Source organism: Chrysochloris asiatica, unplaced genomic scaffold, assembly GCF_000296735.1.
Source record: "Chrysochloris asiatica unplaced genomic scaffold, ChrAsi1.0 scaffold00028, whole genome shotgun sequence".
NCBI classification, from domain to species: Eukaryota; Metazoa; Chordata; class Mammalia; order Afrosoricida; family Chrysochloridae; genus Chrysochloris; species Chrysochloris asiatica.
Genome location: NW_006408546.1, coordinates 3,091,125 through 3,112,688, shown reverse-complemented (window position 1 = coordinate 3,112,688; position 21,564 = coordinate 3,091,125). Strand labels below are relative to the sequence as shown.

General features: G+C 40.6%; 1 protein-coding gene across 1 annotated transcript in view; it reads right to left on the bottom strand.

Annotated features, from left to right (window-relative positions):
- LOC102833485 (collagen alpha-4(VI) chain-like) overlaps positions 1 to 21,564 on the bottom strand; it is a 171,475-nt gene that overhangs the window by 20,660 nt on the left and 129,251 nt on the right. The window contains exons 31-36 of the mRNA XM_006846632.1: positions 20,095 to 20,106; positions 19,517 to 20,010; positions 9,690 to 9,780; positions 6,238 to 6,921; positions 3,680 to 3,776; positions 2,315 to 2,541 (exon numbers count right to left, since the gene is read on the bottom strand). Of these exons, the coding sequence (XP_006846695.1) occupies positions 2,315 to 2,541; positions 3,680 to 3,776; positions 6,238 to 6,921; positions 9,690 to 9,780; positions 19,517 to 20,010; positions 20,095 to 20,106 (1,605 nt within the window). The remainder of the gene's footprint in view (positions 1 to 2,314; positions 2,542 to 3,679; positions 3,777 to 6,237; positions 6,922 to 9,689; positions 9,781 to 19,516; positions 20,011 to 20,094; positions 20,107 to 21,564) is intronic.

Here is a 21,564-nt window from a genome sequence, read left to right as displayed (position 1 = left end):
TCCAGCTTTCGCATCCATATGAGGTTATTGAAAATACCATGGTTTGGGTCAGGTATGGTATGGACTGCCAAAAGAACTGTGTTAGAAGAATTACAGCCAGAATGCTTGTTAGAAGCCAGAACGCTAGACTTTATCTCTCATTGTTGTTGTTGTTAAGTGCCATCGAGTCGGGTCCGACCCATAGCGACCCTGTACAGGGTTTCCGAGGGTGTAAATCTTTACGGGAGTAGAAAGCCTCATCTTTCTCCCGCGGAGCAGCTGGTAGTTTCGAACCGCTGACCTTAAGGTTCGCAGCCCGATTTGTAACCACTACGCTACCAGAGCTCTCATACTTTGGACTTATTATCAGGAGAGACCAGTCCCTGAAGAAGGACATTATGTTCGATAAAGCAGAGGATCAGCGACATAGAGGAAGACCCCAATGAGATGGATTAGCACAGTGGTAGTAACAATATGCTCAATTGCAACATCAATTGTGAGATTGGTGCAGAACTGGGGCAGTGTTTCATTCAGTGGCACATAATGTTGCTATGAGTCACTATCAATTTGATGGCACCTAACAACAAGGAGATCTGGTAGCGTAGTGGTTACGAATCAGACTGCTAACCTCAAGGTCAGCAGTTTGAAACTACCAGGTGTTCCACGGGAGAAAGATAAGGCTTTCTGCTCCTGTAAAGATTTACAGCCTCAGAAACCCTGTACAGGGTCACTGTGAGTCTCCGAGGCACATAACAATAACAACAACATTAATACAATGGGAGAGGGAGCTGAAGAGGCCCAAGAGCAGTGTGGTGGGAAGTATTCGGAGTCAGTTCCTTGAATCTTTCAGACTTCAATTTTAGTCTACAAATGGAATTTGATTGTTGTTGTTAAGTGCCATCGAATCGATTCAGAACCATAGCGACCCTGTATAGGGTTTCCAAGGAGCAGCTGGTGAGCTTAAACCACCGACCTTGTAGTTCAAACGGCTTTGCAGTCTGGCACATTAACCCACAGCGCCACACCAGGAATCTAATTAGAGGACAGTCATTTATCTCTTTTACTTTGATTTTATGAGAAAGGATGCCTTATTTTTCTAACAGCAGTTCTTAATTGCTCAGTGAAATCCTGTGTAAGTCCCTCACCTAGAAATTCTGATTGAATTGGTTTGGGGTGAGGCCTGCCTTACTAAAGATTGCCTGAGGAGAGTCTATGCAGAAAGCATAGTAACCAATAGGGCAAGTTATGCTTAATTTTTACCCCAAGGTGGTGGAATATTATTGTTCCTGCTAGAATTGCATATTTTTACGTCTATCAAGAATCAAGAAGTAACATGTACTATCTTAACAGCTAAGATATCATGTTTGTTGCTGCTGTTCTTGTTAAGTGCTATGATGTCACTTCCAACTCATAGTGAGCCTGCATAGGGTTTCTAAGGAGTGGCTGGTGGGTTTGTACTATGTGTAGCAAACACAGGAACAACCTCTGAGGTAGTATTCATACAATCCTCATTTTACAGAAAACAGCCACAGAGAGATTAAAAAAACTTTCCCAAGATTACGTAGTTAGTGGCCAAAGATGAAGAACCATCTATGTATATTCAAACCTCTGGGCAATTATTTCTCACCTAATCTAAGTAGGACTGACCACACTACTCACTAGAAACTCTTTCAGTTTTCTCTCTCTGCCTTTAAAAACCTTCAGAGTTAAGTTCATGTAGTTTTATTTAACACTTTCACTGTTGTTCTCTTAATTTATTAGTCACATGGGCTAAGTAACATGTCATTTAAATTACTATGTGCTCTAATCCAAAATCAATGTTACCCTTGTTGTGTTTAGGTGCCGTTGAGTCGGTTCCGACTCATGGCAACCCTGTGTAGGGTTTCTAGGCTTTAAATCTTCACAGCTCATCTTTCTTCCAGTATATCTATCCACAACGGTGCTTAAACTTGGTCAGAACGCATGGGGCCACTTACAGATGAACGAGCCTGTCTCAAGGGAACATTTTTCCTCAAGGTCAGGAGTATGTTCATCACTTCTGCAAACAATGGTTGATGATGTTTCTGCTTCTTTTGATGGACACTTTATAGGATCTGCCTCTGGCTACTCCCTGAAAAACTTGCTACCAGCTCCAGTTTGACTGTCAAATGACAGCTGGCTTTTTTTTTTTTTTTTTTAAGTTTTCTTAATTTAACTCCTTACATGAATTTTTTAATTTAGAAGGAAGGTGAACAAAAAGTCACAATTGGCATACTAATGTTCAGTGTGTAGGCATTTTAAAAAAAAATATAAAGATGAAAAGGGTAAATTTAGTTTAAGAAAGCAAGGTATTTACCATAGGTGGTGCTTAAATTTAGTTCTTTTCCTGTTTCTTCTGGTTTTGCTGGGGTTTCTAGTTCATTTTTAGCAGAGTTATATTTGTGCTTTTCATCATAATAATTTTCAAGTGTTTCTTGTTGAGTTACAGACGTTGTCATGGCTTCTTCTAGAAAAATGTCAGTTGCTTCAAGTGCTTCCAAATCATCAGCAAAGGTAGACATGTTAAACTGGCGTGTGGACAACCTGTAGAGAAACAATCAGTGTCAGACTTCCTAAGGCCTGAGAAATTTACCTTCCATTTGATGTTGCTGAACCACACCTTCAATAAGCTCTATTACTGCATCAGCTATTGTCTTGGGTTTGTGGAGGCTTTCTGGATAAATATCAGAATAATATGTTTAGCATTGTCATTAAAAAAAAAAAATAACAGAAGACCACACATTTGTGTGTGTGCATATGTTTATATGTCTCTGCACATACTTAATATAAGAGGTCTTCAAAAAGTTCAAGGAAAATTGAAACGAAAAGATAATGGAATTTTCCCACTAACTTTTTGAAGTTCCCTGGTATATCATATACAGAATTAAAAGCTCTGGAGGGCATGATACTCTATCCAGGGGATACTTGTGGGGCATGATATTAGACGATGGGTTGGTATTATGGAATGGGAATTTTCCATATTTTGCTTTTATAAACTTAGGTGTTCTTAAATAATTAGAAATGTTTAAGTAATATCCGTGTACTACTTTTTAACTAAAGAAAAAAGACTATACAGGATTATCAAACTAATGAGCATTTCAACTCCAGGAGTTTAGGTCAAGTCAATGACTGGCTTTGCCTGTGACCTTTCTTTAGGGACCATTTCCTGTAAAAGTTTTATCTAAGGTATGGCAGGCATGACACATGCCCTGGGCACCACCTGAGAAGGGGGAGCTATTGAGCAGTTTCTATGAACCATTACAGTGTCCCATCATCAGCTCTGAGAGATCAATCAGCAAGTTAAAATGAATACTTTCATATTTGAGACCATCCATGGGTCAAGGCAAAATGTATGGTCTCTCTCCACTGAATGTAGGAAGAGAAGAAACAAAATAAATTATTTTGAGCACATCACAGACGAATTTTCATCAGTGAAAGAAAGGAAGGTACACTTGTCATTCTCATGTAGTGGTGTCATAACGTGCTAAAAAAAAGGCTAATGAGCCAGAGTTGCATTTTTGAGCTGGTGTTATGGTCAAGTTATGTAAAAGATGGGAGTCAGATGTTAGGACAGGGGTGCAATTTCCCTGCATGCCATTGGCTGTATGTTGCGAAGGTAGGCTGCTGGTTTCTTGTCTGTGGGTGGGGCTGTGGAACAAGCTCAGCTCTGCCTTGAGCCTACCTCTCCATAGGCATGAGTGGCTGCAGCAGAGTGTCCCCACGATTGGGGCCCCCACATTCAACAGTGAGTTCTGGAGGTGGGTACTGGTTTGTTTCACCTAAAAATAAAATGAAATAAGGGATCAAAGCAGATTAAATAAGACAAAAATAATGTGAAACCAGAAATTAAATCAAATAAGCATGAATAAAACATTTTTAAAACCACACTATTCATTAAGGCTCAAAATTAACTGAAGCACAAAATATAAAGTCAAATTTCAATTAAACCAAACCAAAATAAAATAAAAGCATAAAATATTGATCATAATAGATAATTAAATAATATAAAATAAAAACCACAATATAAAAGAATGCTAAAAAATAGAACCTAACAACAAAACATACAGAAATTAAAATGAAGGTAAAACAGACTAAAAGAGTGATTCCTTATCCTGCTTCTCCCTCAAAGAATCATTAGCCAGTAGTCATTCCAATTATTCTCTCCACCACCCCCTGCAAAGATAAGGAAACCACAGTTCAGAGAGATTCACTGACTTTACTAGGGTAACCGCTAGTTAATGGCAGAGCTAGGACTAGAATAAATGTATAAATCTTTCCAGCTCTCAAATTGTTGTTGTTATTAGTTGCCATCAAGTAAGTTCCGATTCATAGTGACCACTACCCACTCCTGCATCAGCCTCACAATTATTATTACATTTGAGCCCATTGTTGCTGCAATTCATACTGAAAATGGTGGTCTTTGATATTCATCAGTAAATATATGATGTCCTCTTTGTTTCCAGCAAGAAAGGTTATATCATGTGCATATCGCAGGATTTATTAATGAATCTTCCTCCAGTTCTGATGCTATGTTTTTCTTCTAATATAATACAATCTTGGGTTATTTGCTCAACATACAGATTGAATAAATATGGTGAAAGAATACAACCCTGGCACAAAACTTTCTTGATTTAAAACCATTCAGTATCCCCTTGTTCTGTTCCAGTGACTGTCTGTTGGTCTCTATACAGATTCCTCATGAGTACAATTTGAATTGAATACCCATTCTTTGCAGTGTTATGCTTAGTTTGTCATGGTCCACACAGTCGAAAGCCTTTGCATAGTCAATAAAGCACAAGTAAACAGCTTTCTGATATTCTCTGCATTCAACCAAGATCCATGTCAGCAATGGTATCCATAGTTCCATGTCTTTTCTGAATCTGGCTTGAATTTATGGCAGTTCTCTGTCAATGTACTGTTGCAATCATTTTTTAATTATCTTAAGCAAAATTTTATTTGCTTGTGGTATTTATGATATTTTCCAGTGGTGTTCTGCATTCCATTGGGTCACTTCTCCTTGGAATGGGCACAAATATGGATTTTTTTCCAAATTAGCCAGGAGGCTGTCTTCCAAATTTCTTGGTGTAGATGAGTGAGTGCCTCTTGTGCTGCATTAGTTTGTTGAAAGATTTCAATCTGTATTCCATCAATTCCTGGAGCCTTGTCTTTCACCTTCAGTGCTGTTTGGACTTCTTCCTTCAATACAATCAGCTCTTGATCGTAAGCTACCTCTTGAGATGGTTGAATATCAACCATTTGTTTTGGGTACAGTGACTCTGTTTATGCCTTCCATCTTCTTTTGATGCTTTCTGCATTGTTCAATATTTTGCCAATGTTGTTGTTGTTGTTAGGTGTCAATAGAATCCTTCAATATCATAGCCAGAGGTTTGAATTTTTTCTTTAGCTTTTAAAATTGAGAAATGCTGAACCATGTTCTTTCCTTTTGGTATTCTAACTCCAGGACTTTGAAGATTTCATTATAATGCTTGATTTTGCCTTCTTGAGCTACCCTTTGAAATTTCTGTTTAGCTCTTTTACTGCTTCCTTTCTTCCATTCACTTTAGTTTCTCTGTACTCAAGAGCAAGTTTCAGAGTCTTTTCTGACACCCATTTTGGGTCTTTTCTTTCTTTCCTGTCTTTTACATGACCTTTTGCTTTCTTCCTTTGTGATGTTCTTGATGTCATCCCACAACTCTTCTTGTCTTCAGTCATTAGTGTCTAATGTATCAAATCTGTTCTTGAGATGGTCTCTAAATTCAGGTGTAATATATTCAAGTTCATTGGCTCTCTTGTTTTAATTTTCTTCAGCTTCAGCCTGAATTTGTGTATTTGAAGGCTGTAATTCTCATTTTGTTATTGTTGTTGAGTGTGTTGAGTTGGTTCCGACTCATAGCGACCTTGTATAGGGTTTCCAATGAGTGACTGGTAGGTTTGAACCACTAACCTTGCAGTTAACAGCCCACTGTTTATCTTACAGCACCACAGCAGGACTATGATTCTCATTTTAATACAGGAGACTTGTGATCAGATGAGAGGTTCAGGAAAAGAAATCATAAAGAGGCCAAGTAAAGTTAAGGAAGGTTTTTCAAGAAATGTGGATGTTGCCTGAGCTCACTGTAGGCTGAGGGGCTGCGCACACCTCATAAAAGGTGGAGGTGCAATGGGCATCTGCCTGCAGGCCAGGTTGTAAGTTCCTCCTTTACCCCACCCTATCACCCCCAGTTTTCTGGGGCCACTTACTGTTTAGGAGGCTGAAAAAGGCTCTTGTGAATCTCAGAGCATAGGCCACCTCTAAGTCTGAGACGCCTTCTAGGTGAAGCAGGTGCTGCTCAGAGGGGGTGCTGGCCACGCGGTTTAGCTCAGCCAGCTCGAAGGGCCCCACATTCAGACCTATGACCAGCACAAATAGAGCAACACCCTTGCACTTGGCTTCCAGGGACAAAGTCCTCAGCTTCTCCCGGTCCCAGTCGCTGGTCTCGCTGGCCACAATGGCAAACAAGACCCGAGCTTTCCGTGGTAGTGGAGCTGCCAGAAGCATCCTCTCCAAAGTCCACTCGAGGGCGTGGCCTAGGGCGGGGGCTCCCTGAGGAGGACGGCCCGCGGCCTCATTTACACGCTGCTGCATCTGAGCACTGTGACCATAGGAGGTTAGATGGAAGCTCTCCATCACTGGGGGTCTCCCCGAGCCGGGCCTGAAGCCAGGAGTCGTGTATGTCACCAGGGCTGCTCGCGCCCCGCGGTGGGACGCATCTGGCTGTGCGGCCACCTCCAGGTCGTCTAGCACTGCCGCCACCAGGTTCAAGGCCCCGAGGTAAGAGTCCGCGCTGGCGCTGTGGGAGCCGTCTACCACGAATGCCACGTCCACATCCACCTCCAAGGGCCTGGACACAATCCGCTCACAGTTCGGGTGGGGCCGGCACTTGTCTACGGAGGAAGCACAGGGAGAGGCCGGGATTAGCCCACTCAGCTTTCATCTCCAAGCAAAACACGTTTCCTGACCCTTACTAAGGATAACTGCAGCTGAATGCTGCCAGGCAGTGTACTGACTTAACAAGCCAATGCGCACTAAGAATAAATGTGTCCATTTTTCAGAAGGAATAATTGAGACTGATTCCACATTTGATGTTTTTAATCACTAGACCATGTGACTTCCTAATTTTCAGGTCCACTGACTACCATTCCATAGAAGAAGAGTTTTAGATGAATTGTTTATTACGTAAATGTATCAACAGCAGGGAATGCTTAGTGAACCGTAAAAACGTCGATTGCTAGAGCTGGGATCAAAAAACGATGAAAAAAATCCAGCATTTCCTTCCAAAATTCATAAAGGCAACAAACCACTATAGCAATAGCAGTCCATGTGACTCTTAACTCTCCAATCGAAATCATGGCTATTCCCATATCATGTTACAGTTTTGCATATAGCTCAGTATTGTTTAGACTCATCACTGCTTTAAAGTGATAATGGATGTAGCATGTTATCAAAGAAGCATCTATTTTACTAAATCAAAAAATTTAAATATTTACATATTTTCAATGTAGTTGTTTTCCTTTGTAACTCTCTGTATTTCATTACTATTATTCTGAGGAGGCTCTAGTTTTAAACCAGATGCCAAAGGGGTCTATGGTACAAAAAGGTTTTAAAAGAAACAACCCTGAGTTAGAGTGTTAGCACAGTATAGACGTTGAAGTCAAAAAGTTCTGTATCAGACAACAACTACGTATATAGCCACACTAGAAGTTCATTATAGATATATATAGATCTAGAGCTAGAGGTATTGTTATTGTTATATGCTGTCCAGTCTATGCTGAGGAGCAAATGGTGGATTTGAACTGTGGACTGTTGGTTCACAGTCCAGTTCTGATCCTATAGCACCACACCAGGAGTTCATTGCTGGACCAATGAACAATATCATGATAAAGGGAGGGAAAACTGAAGTTGTCAAAAACATCCTTTTGTTTGGATCCACAGCACTCATTCAAACATACTGCCTTAGGCAAATCTGATGCATAAGATATTTTTTAAAGTTTTAAAGTGTCACTTTGAGAACTAAGGTACACGTGACTCAAGCTTTGGTGTTTTTCAATCACATCATATGCGTGTGAAAGTTGGATCATGAATAAGGAAGACCATAGAAGAATCAATGCACTTGAATCATGGTATTAGTGAAAAATATTAAAAGTACCATGGACTGCTACAAGAACAAACAAATCAGTCTTGGCAAACATATAGCCAGAGTGCTTTTTAGAAGGGAGAGTGGAAGTCTTTGTCTCTCGTACTTTGGACATACAGTCAGGAGGAACCAGTCTCTTAAGACGGACATCATGCTTGGTAAAGTGGAGGGTTAGCGAATAAAGAGGAAGACCTTCAAGGAGATGGATTCACAAAGTGGCAGCAACAGTGGACTCAAGCATAACAACAAATGTGAGGATGGCACAGGGCCCAACAGTATTTTAGTCTGTAGGGTCCCTGTGAATTGGAGCCTGTACTTAACAACAACAGAGCTCTGTAGCCAGAATGCCTGGTTCAAATCTAGGTTCTACCTTGTACTATGGAAGTCTCTGGGTGGCATAAATAGCTTGTCTCGGACTACCTTGAGGAACACGGTGGCTCCATAGGATAAGCACTGGACTGCAAGTCACAAGCCAGCCACTCCATGGGAGAGAAAGATAAGGCTTTCTGCTCCCTCAAAGATTTACAGCCTCAGAAACCCTATAGAGGGTGGCTATGAGTCAGAGCCAATCCAACTACACTTAAGAACAACAACAAACTATCTTGGGTCAATTACATAGCCTTCCTAATGTGTAAGTTTCCTCATTTCTCAGGTGGAGATGATGCTAGTAATAGTATCTGTCTTAGGAAGTTATTTGTGAAGTTGAAATGAAAATGAGGTAAATATATTTCAGTGCTCAGCATAATGTCTGCACATAGTAAGAGTTCAGTAAGCATCAACAGAGGAAGTTGAAGTTCAGAGAGGTGATGTGTCAAATGAGATGATGGATATGAAAGCAGTTCATGAATTATACTTTACAAATAACAGTTACTGTATTTGACTTGACCGCATTCTCAGAGCCAACTAACACTCTCATAGTAGTGCAAGGTGAATCAAGAGGGAAAATTAAATCCTCCTTCAAGTTCACCTTCCAGGCTCACTCAGGCTCAGGGTGAAGTAGATATGGGTGGGTTTCAATGGAACGCTTTTTCTCTGGCACAAGTGTGGGCTGTGGGATAAAACAACGGGTCTAGGGACCTAGAGACATTGAATGTCTGACCAACATCCCACTGCCAGTCAATGGAAACTCCAGATCTAGAACCCAATACTCTTGACTCTTAATTCAGTGCTCTGCCCTCCAAACTAAGATGCTACTAAGGCAAGAACCACAAGTCAGCTATCTACAAGTACCTGGTAGGACAGATTGTGAGCAGAGCAGATGAGGGCTAAGGTGAGAAGAAGGGGTAGGGGAACTGTAGGCTCATTCCCATGTGGTCACATGGGAATGCAATGTCTGGTTCTCAAGACAATTCTGAGTTTCTAAGAGAAATTAGAAATGTAAACTCAGTATAGATTTCCTAGATTTTAAAATTGTACATGCCAAGTAAATGCACATCTGAGTGCAGATCTGGCCTGTGATCAATTTATTCCCCTTGTTATAAAGGCACCCACCAGACCAGAGATGCTGCCCAAGCTTACCGTAACAGAGAGTGCAATGGGTCATATACTCCACGTCCTGCTGCTCCTCAGTCTCCCAGATGAACAGGTGGAATCTGTTGGTCACATCCCTCTAATCCAAACACACACACATCCGTTTCTCATTAATGTTTAATTATATATACATGTGTGTGTATTGTATGTGTATATTAAGGATCCCTGGTAGCTGCTAACTACAAGGTCAGTAGTCATTCAAAAATAACAGGTGCTAGCAGGAGAAAGATGAGGCTTTCTGTTTCGTAAAGATTTGCAGCATCTTAAACCCTATACAGGGTTACTATGAGTTGGAACTGACTCTGCAGTACACAACCACCACCGCCATATATATGTTAAGTGCCATTGAGTCAGTTCTGAATCATAATGACCCTGTATAGGATTTCCATAGAGTGACTGGTGAGTTTGAACTGCCGACCTTGCCGTCGAGTGCTTATCCTGCAGCACCACACCATATATATATGTGTATGTGTGTGTGTGTGTGTGCGTTGTGTATAACCCCTTCTCCTATACCCACCTGACACATCACTAGCTGAGTTTTGCACACATTGGGAATCAGAGGGTCCACAGTTTTTAGTTATTTGGAGTTTGGACTATCATTGGTATAGGTATATGAGCTATGGATCTTCTGATTTCCAATGACTTGTCAGGTGGAGATAGAAGGGGATAACAGGCAAAATTCAATAACATTAATTCCATAAATCTTTATTGTTTTCCATAATATAGAGATGCAGTATGATAGAGGTTATAAACATGACTAGGTAACTCCTTCAAGGAGGTGGTCATGTAAGTCGCATACTACTAGATTGGAAAGAGGTAGATACCATAAGAGAGGCCCTTCTAAAGTATTCCTGGTATTTAGAGCCAAGACATATCACAACCAGAGTGCAAGAAAGAGGAATAATCAGGAAAGGCTTTGTGAAGGTGGCACATCTGTTTATCTCCTTCCTTCCTATAGATTGGCCAAACCAAATGAACCTTTCCAATTAGAATTACCTAATAACTGACATAAAAGACTTAAAAGGAAAATATTAAATAATAATAAATCTAGCCACAGGTACCATATAACAAACGGTAAGCAAACCATTTCCTCTTCTTCCAGAGACACAAGTTGGCCACATTTCCCAGTCTCCCTTGTAGTTAGGTGGGACCAAGTAAATGGGATCCAGCCAATGGAATATAGGTAGAAGTGATGTACGCCAATCTCAGTGCATGTAAGCAAACCATTTCCTCTTCTTTTAGAGAAACAAGTTGGCCACATTTCCCAGTCTGGTGGGTTTGAACTGCCAACCTTGCAGTTAGGAGTCCAGCGCTTATCCTATAGCATCACCAGGGATCCTGTCTATGACAAAAGCAGCCTTTAACTACTCTCTTTCCTGAGTTAGAAATGTACAGCACCAAGATCGACCAAACAGCTACAACATAAAAATCGTGGCAAGCCCAGTGGAGATACAAAGATGACATGGCCACAACCTGAAAGCACTTAAAACATAAGTGGAAGTAAAAACTAATGCCTTTCAAGTAAAATAGAGGTCCAATGATGTGTTTTAGAAACACACAAAGAGGGGATTCATGTCAAGGTGCCAAAGGGAGAAAGGGGAGCTGATGCCAATAATGGTATCTCATCTGGCACTTTGAAAAGAATGAGTAGGATACTAACAGGCAAAGAAGCAGGAAAACATATTTCAGGGTGGAAGAACAGTACGTCTGAAGGTCCAAAAGTGAACAGTGGTTATCTCAAGAGTTCTGCCCGGTGTCTCCACACCCCCTCAAACTGGAAAACACCGACCTCCAATGTGTAGCCACAAATCACATCTGGAGTGCTGGAACTCCTTCCCAGAGGGGGAGGCTGACATGAAGAGTGAATGCAGAGTTTCCAACATTCAACATTCAAACCTACTCCACATGACCATCAGATCTGGGTATTGGCCAAACCAAATAGATGTAATTTATCACCAAGGAGTGGGGAAAACAGTATAGGCAGGGATAGGACAAATGCTCAGCTTTACTGGAAACCACACAAAGCAATTTAGAAGACTTTCAAATCAGGATTCACTGTAGTGTTCTAGGAGATATGCAGAGACCAGGATAACTTTAACCAGCAACCAACCCATTGATCTCTAGGTGATTCCAACTCATGGCCATGCCTTGAGTGTCTCAGTAAACCTGTGCTCCACAGGGCTTTCAGTGGCTAATTTTGCAGAAGCAGACCACCAAATTTTTCTTCTGAGGTGTCTCTGATTGCTAACCAACCTTTTGGTTAGCGGCCAAGTGCTTAACCATTTGTATCACCCAGGAACTCCAAGATACAACTCTGTTGTTGTTGTTGTGTGCTGTTGAGTCAATTCCTACTCAACAGTCCTATGTTGTTGTTGTTAAGTGCCATCAAGTCAGTTCTGGCTCATAATGACCCTGTATAAGGTATCCAAGAAGTAGGTGATGAGCTTGGACCACCAACCTTGTGGTTCAAACCAACTTTGCAGTCCAGTGCATTAGCCCATAGTGCCACACAGAGTAGAACTGCTTTATAGGGTTTCCTAGGTTGTAACAGCCACTCATTAGAAACCCTATACAGGGTCACTATGAATCAGAACTGACTTGATGGCACTTAATAACAACAACCTTTATGGAAAAGTTAGCAGCCAAGCATTTAATCATTGTGCCACCAGAACTTTTTGGAATAACTCTAGGGACATTGATTCTGTCCAAAGAGTTTTGAGAAAATGCTGTTAGGTTACACTGTTTTTAGATTATAGAACAATGGGTGAAGTCTGTTACAAAACACAGAGTTTGCATGAGTTTTTAAGACAATATGGAAACAGATTCAAACATGGCCCCATATTTGTATAAATTCATACTCGTCTGTCTTAGGAATAGTTCAAGGGTAGGAGTCCAGAATCTGGAATCTAGGCTGTGCTCTGTCATAACTGGCTTTGTGTTTGGGCCTCAGTTGTATAAATTCAACTCGGTTTGAGGATAGGGGTCAATGTCACTAACACAGCTATCCTTACTGTCTTCTGTGTTTGCTTTTACTCAAAGCATTGTTATCTTTTCTACTGGGAACAGTTTAGAACATTGAACTCTACAATCTGTTGTTCTTATACAAAGTTGCCAAATTCAACAGGATTTCAATAACTACAGAATTTGCATCTTTAAAAAAAACTTTTCTTGTTGTTGCTATTAAGTGCCATGGAGTTAGTTCCAACTCATACTGATTCATTTCCTAGGAACGACTGGTGATTTGAACCGCCGACCTTGTGGTTAATAGTTCGGGGCTATCTTATAGCACCATACCAGGATTCCTAAACTTTTCTTAAGAACAATTTTTTTATCCTGTTTAAATTTTTTTACTGTTCTTGGGAATGGGGGGAGGGGGGAAGAAGGCAGCAATAAGTACACAGAAACACAGTGGTGTTCCATGGGGAAGATTCCATACTTAGTTGGTAATAATGATTATTTCATTACTTTGGACTTTGGGCTTGCCATCATGGTACCTGTCACTGATAAGGCAGATGAGATGAACCCTGCAAAAACTCAAGCAAGGAGATAGGGTGGGAGGGAACCCCAGTGCGAGGAGAGGAGAAAACCATTGCAAAATTCCTACTGCAAGTTCCCATCAGCACTAGAGAAGAAGGAACTCTCAAAAAAAACCATACCTTCTACACAAACCACATGATCCACTTGAGGCTAAAAGTGCTAAGATCGTTTGAATTGGCACTTTTGATTATTCTCTTAACCAACTTCATTCCTGCATCTTCAGTTGTAGTTTGTTTGGACTAGTTGTATACTTAACACAGGAGTCCGGGTGGGGAGAGGGTTTGCATTAATATCCTCTTTTATTTAATAAACAGGAGCATATTTTCCTAAGGGCTGCAGAGCAGTTCTCAGAAGCCCCAGTTCCCAATATTAAGAAACTCCTATGAGCCCCTGACCTTGAGAGTCTCACAGCATTAGATTCAGTGCCTCAGCTGTTACACTAAGCTGTCAGAGGTCATAGTACAATGTTCCTTCCTGGGAATGAGTTGAGGGAAACTCTTGGCTTGAACAAAAGGGAGAGAGAAGGCAAGTACATATTAGGGAGGAGGCTTCACTTTGTATGAAGGAAGAGTTAACTGGAGCCTAAGAAGGAAGCATTAGAAATGATCTGCATCAAGTTGAGATCAAAGGTTTGGGAACTGGAAAAAGCAGAGCAAGGAGACAGAGGAAGAGAATAGTACATGCTGAGTTCAGTTTTGGTTCCTGACAGTGTGCCTCTGAACTGCCAGGAAGGAGTTAACTCGTTCTGGACTTCCACCAGAGGCCAACATTGGGTTGAAGGTGTTGAGTGGAAGAGTAGATTTAGGAACAAACAGTTGTTGTTGTTGTTAGTTACCTTTGAGTTTATTACAACTTGAGCAATTCTACTCTGACTGAGTACACGGGAATGCCATGAGCAACTACTCATATTAGAGTGCACATTCAAGAACTAGGTAGTTTCGAATAAGTCATTTCACCTCTGACCTTCACTTAATTCATCTGGGGATGTAGATTATATGAAGATTATTAGAGCAATACTTTTTGCATTTAAACATGTATGCACATCATCTGGGGACCTTATTTTAAATGCATATTCTGATTGATTAGATCTGAGGTGGCGCTTAACAATGCCATTTTGCACAAGATTCTGGGTGATACTGATGTTGCTGGTCCCTGACAGCACTTGGATTAGTCAGAGGTTAAAATCACAAGTCATGAAAATCATGTGCTGGAACATCATAGATGCTCTCTAAATAGAAGCTATTTAATTTAATCAATTGTTGTTGGGCAAAGGGCATTCATGAGAAGATGCTAGTAATAATGGTCTACATAGGTATATATGTAGAGAGTATCGGATGTCCCTGTAGCCACTATCTCATGTTTTCCACAACACATCTGTAAATTTATCCCCATTTTACAGGTGAATAAATTGAGGCTCCAGTACCAAATAATATGCTCAGATAAATGACAAAGCCAGGGTTTGAAATTTCATCTGCCTTATTTCTTCCCTGGGTTGCCAATCCTGGTTTCAGAGAATTAACAAACAGTGAAGAACACATCACTAGGTCAGCTATGACATCTGCCAGGGCCTTTCCGGATAACCCAATACTTCCTTCCTGCAAAAAGGAGTATCCTATTGCAACTTTTCTGAATTCTGAAATTATACTAATATTAAAAGTTACCCCCCAAATGTTTTTGACTTTCTTGTTTTTTGTTTTTGCTTTACCTTTTAAAGATGTTTCGTTTGCTTGCTTGTTTTCCCTTTGCATCTCATATGACATCACATTCCATTCCTTGAGTTTTGTGCTTGTTGTTTTAAAGAGGAATATGCAGGATTCCTTGTGTGGCACTGTGGGTTAATGTGCTGGACTGAAAAGTTTGTTTGAACTGCAAGATCAGTGGTTCAAGCTCATCAGCCACTCATTGGAAGCCCTGTACAGGGTTGCTATAGGTTGGAACCAACTCGGCAGCACTTAACAGCAACAACACAGGAACAGAAATAAAGCCAACTCACAGACTTGTCTCGTAGTGCTATTGTAAAGATTTAATGAGTTAATACATGGAAAAAGCTTACAACTTCAGAAATCCTTTTAATTCCTGCTTTTAACTTTTGAGCTTAAACTTCCATTGATAATGGGGATTGTAGATCTTGAGCAAATCATTTTAAGTTCTCTGTCTCAGTTTCTTCATCTTTAAAACAAGGCTCATAAAAGTCCCTCTTTCTTTGGGTTATGAAGATTATGAAACAATAGGTGGGAATATTTGAAACAGTGCTGGATCAACAAACTGAAGAACCATATGGTAGACTTTTTTATTTTAAAAAAAAAGTAAAACCTGGCACACAAAAAAATGGTATTTTCCCTCTAATTCTTTCCTTTTTTTAGCATTAAAAAAGCATTAGGGTAGGCAGTCAAAGTCTTGTTTTAAGGCACAAGGCAGTTAGGCAGTTTTCAATTAAGTTTAAGCACAGATAGTGTTAACACTGTAACACACAGTTCATTAAGGATTAAGATGATTCAGTGGATGGCTTACAAATATTTTCAACATGTACAGCAGCTTCTATGTGTGTTTAAATGAACCGAAAAGTTAGGGCATGTGTTTATATAATCATATCAAACTGAACAACAACCATTTTCCCAAAAGAAGTATGTGGGCGTTGTTGTGAAAAATAAAATAGCATAGAAATGAAAGGCGAAAGTGCCATACATAGTCAAAAGGAGCCTTCAGGCAGAGAACGGAGAAGAAAAATCTCAAGTGTTCCCACACCCCTAACTGGATTCCCCTAAGGATACAGCAGAGAGATAGGGGAGGTGAAAGGCTGCAACATACTCAATGATGAGGAAATATGGATTTTTCTCAAAGGCCTTGAAAGCGAATTGTCATTTTATGGTTTCTTTCCCTACCAGTGTCACCATAAATTAGGCCATCCATTACTTTTGATTTGCCAAGTGCTATTTAACATCCTTTCTAAATTGTTAAATTTAAAGAACATGACCCTAGCATCCTGGGGCAAGAATATGTCCAAGAAATGGAGAGAAAAGTAGACATGAATGACAGAACAAAGGACCAACTATACTCAAGCTGGCAAGTAATTTTCACTTATGATTGTATTCTTTTACTAGGAAACTAAAACAACGAAGAGAGCAATAACATTGTGACAAGAAACATATCTGCATCAAGTCCAAACTCTGCTCAGGATTCCCTCTCATAGAATGGCACTGATGAACATTTGGGGGGAATGCAACTTATCCTAGGAGTCCCTGAGTGATATACAGTTAACATGTTCCACTGCTAACAGGAGAGCTGGAGGTTCAAATCCACCCAGAGGCACCTCAGAAGAAGATCTGGTGATCTACTTCTGAGAAATCAGCCATGGAAAACTTTTTGGAGCACAGTTCTACTCTGACACACAAGCGGTCACCATGAGTCAGAGCTGACTCAACAGCAACTGAATACTTGTCTTTTTACCTGGAAATCACTTCTCAAATGAGAAATAGATGCCTTGATCATTGGACTTGGAAGGAAACCTAGATAGCATGTCTCCATTTTAGAGTAAAATTAGGTCCAGAAAAGTGAAGAGACCCAGGAATACCCCTAATTACTGGAGAAAGAGTCTAAGCCAAATGCTGTGTCTCTAATTTAACTTCTTTGTACCAGGTGCTGGTGAGTAGATTCTGTCAAGGTGGCCTGATGTGTTTACAGAGAAGAAGTGCTCCAAGGGGGGTTTGTGGAGTCCTGCAGGATAATGTACTGGACACCAAGGTCAGTTTGAGCAGCAAGGTCGGCAGTTCAAACCTACCATCTGTTCCTCAGAAACCTTATACAGGGTTGCTATGAGTCAGAACTGACTTGATTGCATTTATCAACAACAACAATCTACAGAAACAAAACATCAGGACTTTCTCCCATGGTGCTGCTGGGTGGGTTCTAACCACCAACCTTTAGGTTAACAGACTAATACGAACCATTTGAGCCGCCTAAAGATCTATTTGTACTGTCCTTAGCCATCCTTTAAAGAAGTTGTTGAGACCTATCCTTTCCCATTTGCCTGTTCAAGCATCCTTCAAGCCAAGGATTACCAGTGAACAAGGAACCCTTCCTCTGCATTTTTTACTTTATTTCTCAGATCCCAGGATATTTTGTCCATCTTGCCCAAGTGTGGGAGACATCCTAACTTTACCTATCAATTCTTAGGAACATACCCACCCCCATACCAACAATCTCTCCTCCACTTCTGTTGCACACACTACTTACAGGGAAAATTGAATGGTCTGAAGCAGATGAATCCATTAGTTATTAGGCTGAACGCTATGACATTTCCATTTTTACAGGTCAAAATCAGTTGACCACTGGCAATATTACATGGCTCAACCTAACATTCATGAACAGCCTGGAATCTCTTAATCATCACCCTTCATTTGATTAACTATCTCAGATGTTCTACAAGGATATGTTGCACAAGTTTCAATTAGAAAACTACATCTGCAGAGTAGATCAATAAATTGTGGTGTACATGCTAAATCCACGGGGACTTGTATCCTGAATCCATCATCTATCTCTACTCTCACCACTGGCTCCTTGTGAATCTTTCCCAAACAACTTAAGACAGGCTGGAATACTACAGAACAAAAAAGAACAAACTACCGATGGACACACATGGATAAACAAGGAGAACAGATATTATGGTGAAGGAAAGAAGCCAGATAGAAAGGAGTACACGCTGTATGCTCCACTTTATATGAAGGTTAAGAATAGGCAAACTATTTTATTGTGATGGAAATAGGAAATGCTGGGAGTGTCCTATATTTTGAACCATTTCTCGGTTATAGGGTGTATACATATATAAAAAGGAGCTCTGGTAGTGTAGTGGTTATGAATCAGGCTGCTAACCTCAAACTCAGCAGTTCGAAACTACTAGCTGTTTCACAGGAGAAAGATGAGGCTTTCTGCTCCCGTAAAGATTTACAGTCTCAGAAACCCTATACAGGGTCACCATGACTCCACGGCACAACACCACCACCACATATATATTTAAAAAGCCATCCATCTAGACACTTGAGAGTAGTGTACTTTACCTAGTTTGTTACATGGGTATGTAGATTACAACCCAATTTTAAAAAAGAAACTTGCAACAATGATACAATTATCCCAAGGATATGGTTTAGCACAGTGGTGAAGCGTAGGCTCTGAATGTGGTGACAATATCAATCTGCCTCTAACTGGATATTTGACCTTCAATGATATATGAGTTTAATCTTACTAAACCTCAATTTTTCTTTTCCTTGAAGCAGAGATAAACAGTAACATCTTCCTTATAGGGTGGTTAAGAGACTAAAATAATATTTATTAGCATATGTTGTTGTTTTTAAGTGCCACCAAGTCAGTTCTGACTCATAGCAACCCTATGTAGAGTTTCCGAGGAGTGGCTGGTGCGCTTGAACCAGCAACCTGGTGGTTCAAATCGGCCTTGCAGTCCAGTGCATTAACTCACAGTGCCACACCAGGACTCCATTATAAGCATATGTTGTGCTGTTGTTCAGTGCCATAGAGTCGGTTCTGACCCATAGTGACCCTATATAGGGTTTCCAAAGAGTAGCTGGTAGGTTTTGAACTGTCAACCTTGTGGTTGCAAGTCCAGTGCTGATCCTACAGAGCCACACCAGGAGTCCTTTGTAAGCATACAGCACAGAATAAACCTCCAGATGCCACCTCTACCCCTCATGCATACATATCAATTTCTGAGGAATTCTTCTCCTGAACAACTCTTATTCCTCATATGTTCCTTGATGAAGGGATAATAAAAAGAAAAACAAAAGGTCATTTGTTGTCAAGTGGACTTTGACTCAAGATGACCCATGTGTGCCAGAGATGAACTGTGCTCTCTAGGGTTTTCAATGGCTAATTGTTAAGACGTTTATCACCAGGCCTTTCTTCTAAGGCGCATCTGGGTGGATTCAAACCTCCAACCTTTGCGTTAGAAGCTGACAGTGTTCACTGTTTGCTCCATCCAGGGAACAAGGCATAAGAAAAGCAAAATCCACTGCAATCAAGTCAATTCTGCTCCATAGCAACCCTATGAGGGGAGAGCAGAACTGCTCCTTAAGGTTTCTGAAACTAAATCTTTAGGGAGCAGACAACCTCATATATCTTCTCTGCAGATGAATTGGTGGGTTTGAACCATGGACTTTGAGGTTAGCAGTCCAAATGCTTAACCCACTGCAATGCTCAGACTCCTTACGGGTAAGAAGTAAGTGCTGATATCCTGGCAGATCCACCCACCGTTGAGTCCCCCAGCTTACCAGCAAGGCATCCGGGAGGTTGTGCTCCTTTGTAAATGTGATGATCACAGGAACGATGTCCAGTGCACTGAGTTCCAGTGTGGCCGTGTTAATGGAAGCTGCATCATAGGTCCAGCCAGCCTCAAAGAATACAGCCACTTTTCTCAGGAGAAGACCTGAGCGCACACGTTTGAAGACATGTCTCCCCACAAACCTCATGGTGGCCCCAAGGTTCCGGCGGCCAGATGACCGTTGCAGAGGGATTTTCCTAACAGTCTGCAGGAGGTCAGTCTTCCCCTTGTAGTCTGAGAAGCGAACCAGGTAATCTGTTTCAGCATTGTATGAAACAATGGCCACTCGGGCACCCGTTGGGCAGTTACTCTCACTTATTTCTATCTTCATCAACAGAGATAATAAAATGCCTCTGATCCTCTCAAAATCCAACTGGGAGACATCATTTGACATGTCCAAAGCAAAGACCACTTCAGTTGGGAATGCCGGGCATTTGGAAACACCTTGGCACAATGAAAACATAAGATTTAGGAATTTCTGTAGATCCTTTAAACCGGTGAGGATTTAAGTAAATGAGGAATATTTACCTGTTGAACAAGCTGGAAGGTGAATTATTTAGGAGAGAAAAAAACAAAACATTATTAGTTTACTTAAGCAGGGTATCTATTCTATATTGAGCACTTCAATATAAAAAACTATCTCCTTTGAGAAATCCAAGCAGTAACCTTCTGAGACTCCTGCTTAAATGTGGCAGAGTTCTCCAGTTGGTCCCATATCCATTTCTTTTTTTTTTTTATATATAATGTTGTCGTTATAAGGTGCCGTCGAGTCAGTACCAACACATAGCAACCATGTATAGGGTTTCGGAGGAGTGGCTGGTGAACTTAAACCACCTTGCAATTCAAACCAACCTTGTAGCCCAGCATATTGACCCACAGCGCCCCAACAGTACCTCATTTTTCTGGTTGGGCATGTGACTGTCTGACTTAAAGACTACATTTCCAAGTGGGGTAGCCCTTTTACTAAGTTCTGTCCATCTGGATAAGTAAAATGGTAGGTGTAACATCCAAAAAGTGTTCTTCTGTTTAACTTTCCTTTTCCTGATGGCTAAAATGTAGACATAATAGCTGAAGCTTCAGCAGCCATCTTGGGTCATGAGGTGATTCAGGTAAACGAACGCCTTTCCCTCAGTGGCAACGTAAGAAAATCTAATAAACTTTAATTCCTGAACAACATGGAATCCATGGTTAATTATTTCTAGGCTTTGATTTGATAAATACATTTGTATCATTATTACTCACTATGAGTCAGAATGGGGATGTTGCAAGATGGCAGATTGGGTGGAAGTACAGTAAGAGTTCTGCCAACAACAACACAGAATACCCGACCAAGCAGGCTCAGGGGATGGTCCCAGAAGTCTGAACCAAATATAAAGGAATATTTAGAAGGTGGGAAAATTGGAAGTTGTCAAAAATTTAATGGAACACATCAACATTGATATCTTAGGCATTAGTGAGCTGAAATGGACTGGTATTGGCCATTTTGAATCTGACAACCTCATGGTTTACTATGCAGGGAATGACAAATTGAAAAGGAATGGTGTTGCATTCATCATCAAAAAGAACATATCCAGTTCAGTCATGAGGTACAATGCTATAAGGTACAATGCTATAGGATAATATCCATGCGCCTACAGGGAAGCCCAGTTAATACCACTATTATTCAAATTTATGCACCAACGACTAAAGCCAGTGAAGATGAAATAGAAGAATTCTACCAACTTCTTCAATCTGAAATCGATCAAACATGCAATCAAGATGTATTGGTCATTACTGATGATTGGAATGCAAAGGTTGGGAGCAAAGAGGAAGGACCAGTAGTTGGAAATTTTGGACTTGGTGATAGAAATGATGCTAGAGAACGAATGATAGATTTCTGCATGACAAATGATTTGTTTATTTCAAATACCTTCTTTAGACAGCATAAGAAGCGACTATACACATGGACCTCGCCAGATGGAACACATAGAAATCAAATTGACTATATCTGTGGAAAGA